Raw genomic sequence first — 5,791 nt, 5'->3', positions numbered from 1 at the left:
TATGTACTTATGTTCAGATTGATATGCACACATATACACATGTGTGGTACACCTACATATGTACTTATGTTCAGATTGATATGCACATATATATATATACACACACACACACGTGTGGTAATCTACATATGTACTTATGTTCAGACTGATATTCTTTGCTCACGCTGTAAGAACAATTCAGGGATAACTGTTAAAAGCTTTGTGGAAAAAGCTCAGAATTACCTAGCAGCTATGTGATGGGGTGGAAATTTGGTGTTTCTCTGTGAACATACAGCAGTTAAAGTGCCTGTAAGGTACCTCAGTGGAGCTGAGTAATCCTCCTGCCTCCGCCTCCCATGTGCTGGGACAGGCATGTGCTATTGCACTCAGCTCTGTAGGTACACTTTATTGTTTCATGTCTTTTTGTTGTAAAGATCAAAACAAAACAACAAAACTGACTTCGGTTCTTAATACATTGTTTATTGACTCGAGATTGAATTCTTCCCCTTATTCCCATACTGTTTATATTGGGTATTACAAAATGACTGTTAATCCTGTCAGGTACACGCTGCCTTTAATCCCAGAATGGGAGGCAGAGGCAAGCAGATCTCCATGAGTTCCAGGCCAACCTGATCTATGTAGCAAGTTCCAGGCCAGCCAGGGCTACATAGTGAAGCCTAGTCTCAAAAGAAAAGAAGAACCCTTAGTACAGTTTTTGCTGGTCTATTAGGGGAAAGAGGTGACCCAGATGGCCAAGACTTTCCCCACAGCCAGTGACACTGGGCCCATGATCTCTTCATGGTGTTGTCTGTTGGAAGTACCCTGAAATGGGAAATGCTGGAACATATTGTATATAAAGAGTGAACCAGCACTACGTGTGATGTGATTGGCTGCCATTCAACCTTCATACGAGTCAATCAGAACGGTTACAAATTCCCAGGATGACATAAGGAAGAATACGTGAGCCACCATTATCGTTTCCTAGAGAACTTCAGAAATATGAGGGAGTCGGGGTTCAGGCTTAGCTTAAAGTAACTGGGTATGGTGATTGGGCTGGACAGATGGTTCAGTTGTTCAGTGAGTCTGCTGTCTTAGCGGAGAGCCCAAGTTCAGTTCCCAGAACTCATGTCAGGCAGCTCACAACCATCTTTAACTCCATATCCAGGGTATGTGACACTCTTTTCTGGCCTCCATGAGCACCTGCACTCACATGGGCGCGCGCGTGTGTGTGTAAAAATACATCTTTAAAATAATAGCTGACTGTTATTTCCTCCTAGTATGTAGAATAAGTAAAATATTTTAGCTATCTCTACTAAATAGTTTTTTTGTATAGCTCTGTGCTCAAATATTATATAAATATTTGTATTTAAAAGTCTTTGGTTTTCTTTTCAAAATTAACTAGAATGCCAGAAACAGAGTCGAATTCACTATCAAGAAAACTCAGCAAATTTGGGTCCCTAAGTTCTAAGCATCGGCCCAGGTAAGTGGCGTCTCCCCTCCCCCACATCTTGGTACTTGAGTGTGTTGATAAGGTATTAATTCAGTTACCTACACATATGTGGGTCCCCCCACCCGCCACTGCCAGCCATGCCAGTGTACTGTAAATAAATCTTTTTTTTTTTTTTGACAGAAATGGCTTTCCAGTTTTAAATGCATCTAGCCTCTCCATTAGCTATGTAAAGTTATGGGCTTTTAGAGCACAGTAGAATTTGTTATATTCAGGATTTCATTTTGCTGTAATTATCAGTTATTTCCAATTATGTTCTGTGATTATGGAACAAAGCAGATATTCTGGAATATAACTGACTGGTTGTGATGTTAGAATATTCGGTTGATCCCATATTGAGCAATTAATATTCTACATCAAACATGCTTCTACATATATAATTTACATGTGCATAAACCTGCTTATAGTAATGCTTACTCTGTATCAACTTTGTTGGGCATTTGGTCTTTATTGTTTTAATACTTTCTATTGCTTCAGTTAACCATCACAGTCGTCTGTAATGTTATCGACATTAAAGAAACTGAGACTTAGGGATGCCAAGGGACTTTCTGCATAGCCTAACTAGGAAGCAGTGCCGTGGGATCCATGACTCCATGGCCTGTGCTCTTGACTATTAAACAGACTCAGCCCGTGGAGAGAAAACTTGACCGTCGTGGAGCCAGGTGCCTAACTCTTTCTTTAACATTTGCCTTAAAAGTGGGAGTGAGCGCTGCATTTTGAAGAAACATTTGTCTTGTTTTAGTTCCTTCTGTTCAGTGGAGAGCTGTGATGTTTCAGGAATGCGGTTAGGGTCGCAGATGTACAGACTCAGCCCAAACCACTCTGCTGTCCAAGAGATGCAGTATTTCTTAGGCAGAGAAGCAGGTTTCCAGGCTTAGTGAAGCCAAGCAGGGTGCAGAAATGCTGCCGAGGAGATGGGAGACTACTCTGTCCGCTGACTAGGGACATCACTGGATGAAGCGCTTGCATAAGAGATTGAAAAAGTCATGCCTGCAGCCAGGTTTTAATTCCTCTCTTTTAGTGACCCACTTGGAAGTCTTAAATCTAAGACAAGAGACAATCATTAAGGGTGACCAACAGCAGATACCCAGTGTTTCCAGTGAATAGGTATCTAGCAGAGTGTTTGCTCATTTGATGGCAAGAAGAAAAGTGTTATTTATTCTAGGCGCTTTTGATTTTGTATGAAGGTTTTCTTTCAGTGTGTAAATATTTAGCCTTCAGGTTTTCAGAGTTCTTCCTTAGACGAGAATAGAATTATGAAATATTTAAGAAGATAGTATAACTTTTACACTGAGAAGAACAGGCAGCACCAGTATTTGTGCTGTTTTCCTAATCATGGTATTGCCAAGGCTAGAGAGAAAATGCTTGAATCTGTCTCCTTGTCAACGGTCTGCAGCTAATGGGAAGACATCTGTTTTCTTAGTGTTTAGATGATTAAAATTATAATCATGCTGTTTAACATATGCTGGAATTAGTTGGCTTCTGCAAATATAACCATACCTGATTTCTCAAGTTTATTGAAATGCAAATACTGTGGCTACTGGGAATTATTATTAGAAATTATTCTTACTGGATTTTGCATATTAAATACAATTTTTTTTCCAAGAAAGGTAACCTTTGCAGAATTGGACGTTCTGCTAAATCTGCTCTGATTTTATGACTAATGTTAACTGCCTAGCAAATCTTAATGAAACAGAAATCTATTTTTATTCGTGTGTAAGGAGCACTAACTTTATGCCACTTGTGGGAGAGAGGTATTTCATCTGTCTGGTCAGAGGTCAGGCAGGACAGGTCTCTGATTGCTGTATGGTCACTAATGTAAACTGTTTGGTGATAAGAGTTGGTAAGCTAACATTCTTTTAACCAGGATCACATGCTTGTCTCTTTGTTAAAGTAATCTAGAGATACCCCAAAATGAAATAGTTCTGGAGCACAGTAATCATCACCTCCTGCAGGATGGGAGATAAGGTGGCAAAGGAGCTGTGTTCCAGGCTGCAGTGTGTGGATGTGGATACGTGTGTGTGTGCATGTGTGTGCATGTATGTGTGCATGTGTATGTGTGGGTGTGTGCATGTATGTGTGCATGCGCACACACATGCACGATTGTGTATTTGTACATGTATGATTGTGTGTTTATGTGTGTATGTACATATGAGTGTGTGTGTGCATGTGTATGTGTGTGTGCGCGCGTGTGTGTGCATGTATGCACAATTGTGTATTTGTGCATGTGTGTGATTGTGTGTTTATGCGTGTATATGTGTGCATGCATGCATGAGTGTGTGCATGGGTGTGTGTGGTTTGCAGGGACTCTTGTGCTGTGTGTGTAAGGAGAGGAATACAGCTTTCTAGTCTTTCTCTTTTCTGTCTTAAGGCTCGCAGAATGCCAGGGTGATTCTTGCATCTTTTTTAGGGAAACCAGTTATGGTTTAAGAAGCGGAGAAAAATCAAAGATTTTAAATGATGTGAGATAATCATATTTCAAAATTAAATTGGGAAGAAGGCTGAACTGAAGTCTGAAGTTTTGATTCTCTTGTTTTTATTTTGAGAGACCCGAGATCTGAAATGGAGACTGATTAAATCTTTGATTAAGTATTTTGTTACATATTGATATCTCCGTATTAGAGTCCCTTGAAAATTAGCCTTCCCTCTTAACTGTTGTTAAGCTCCTTGAAAGAATGAGTTGCACGAACTTCGTAGGGGTCCTGAGACGCAGGCATCCTCTCTGTAGGATTGAACCATAGGAGCTCTCGAATTTCATGAAGCATGGAGGAGACCCAGTTCTCAGGGTCTCCTCCTTGGTGTCAGGTGCTTTCCTAAGCACTGCTGATTTGATCTGCACAGCAGCCCACCAAAGAGGTATCATGTCCTCAATTATAGGAGAGAAACCGGAGCCCTCCCCTGGGGAAGTCATTAAGCTAAGGACCCGTAAGCAGCAAATCTTCTAACTGAAGCCAAGCAACTTTCCCTGTTATTTCCCTCTCCTTCACCGTGATGCTCAAGTACGGTGGCTTTGCCAACCAGAGTAGAGACGCTGCTCGTGCCAGGGTGTGAACGGGCATGGAAGTGGGGACTCCTGTACTTCATGCCCATTATTTGACACCGGAGAGAAAAAGCATACTATAAGAAGGGGCACACTGTAACAGCGAGGATGAACGGGGGCTGCAGAGATCTCTAAAAAGAAACAAACAAAAAAGCCTCAGAGACCACATGGCTAGGAAAAGGCAGATCTGAGTTTTCCTCAAGGCTTGGAATTTCAAATTAAACAGTGAAGTGTTATGTTCCTGCTTGTCTACAGTCTGCTCTGTACTGACCAGGTGGAGAGTCTGAAACCGTTCTAGGCCTGGATCTTGTGTAGCCTGTAGTAGATTAGTTGATATTTCTAGACCTTAGTCTTATTAATCTTGTGAAATTATTTTCTTATTACTTTGTTCCTGAGAGAGGAATTATGAAAAAAATTGAATAATAAAGTAAAATTTCATTATAAAATGTCCCAGGGGTCTGCACATTTAGTTATGTTTTTATGATGAATGTTTCTTCCTATGTGAAGTGAGGTACACACTATCCAAGCCTTTTTGATGTTGGAGAAGGTAGACCTGATCTTCATGCTCTGTACCATATATAATAATGGAATCTTGTCTGTCCATGGGATTTTTTGAAGCTTTTCAGAAAAAGAGCCTCTGCTCATAGAGGCCTCTAAGCTAGAGGACAGGTGTATTTTGGTTTACAGTTTCAGAGACTTCAGATGAAGGTTAGCTGGGTCCATTGTATTGGGTCCCTGGTGAGGCAGAACCTCATGGCAGTGGGAGTGTGTGGTGGGAGAGACTGATGATCTCATGCTTGCTAAAGAGGGTGAGGGTCAGGAAGGAGGGAGAGAGGAGACAGACAGGTCTCAGTCCACATATGTTGTACATATTCACTTGGAAGGCACACCTCAATGACCTACTTCCTCCAAATAGGCCCCGCCTTCTAGCAGTCTATTGGGCTATAAACTGACCAATGGATTAACCCATTGCTGCGATTATTAACTTCACAACCTAGTCACCTCTCATTTTGGCTACTGACAGGAGCCAAACCTTCAATATATAAAATGTGTGTGTGCATTGGAGCACCGGACAGAAATCTCAAGGTCCAAATCAGGAGCAGAAGGAGAGGGAGCACGAGCAAGGAACTCAGGACTGCGAGGGGTACACCCACACACTGAGACAATGGGGATGATCTTTCGGGAACTCACCAAGGCCAGCTGGCCTGGGTCTGAAAAAGCATGGGATAAAACCGGACTTGCTGAACATAGTGGACAATGAGGAC

At 41.6% G+C, this 5,791-nt stretch overlaps 1 protein-coding gene across 2 annotated transcripts in view; it reads left to right on the top strand.

Moving 5' to 3' along the window:
* Epb41l4a (erythrocyte membrane protein band 4.1 like 4A) overlaps nt 1-5,791 on the top strand; it is a 194,541-nt gene that overhangs the window by 131,091 nt on the left and 57,659 nt on the right. For both annotated transcript variants that reach the window (XM_026783583.1, XM_013349628.2), the window contains one exon: nt 1,382-1,459. In XM_026783583.1, the coding sequence (XP_026639384.1) occupies nt 1,382-1,459 (78 nt within the window). The remainder of the gene's footprint in view (nt 1-1,381; nt 1,460-5,791) is intronic.

This window comes from Microtus ochrogaster, chromosome 18 (assembly GCF_000317375.1).
Source record: "Microtus ochrogaster isolate Prairie Vole_2 chromosome 18, MicOch1.0, whole genome shotgun sequence".
NCBI classification, from domain to species: Eukaryota; Metazoa; Chordata; class Mammalia; order Rodentia; family Cricetidae; genus Microtus; species Microtus ochrogaster.
The sequence above is the reverse complement of the archived record's forward strand: the minus strand, read 5'-3'. Positions and strand labels throughout refer to the sequence as shown.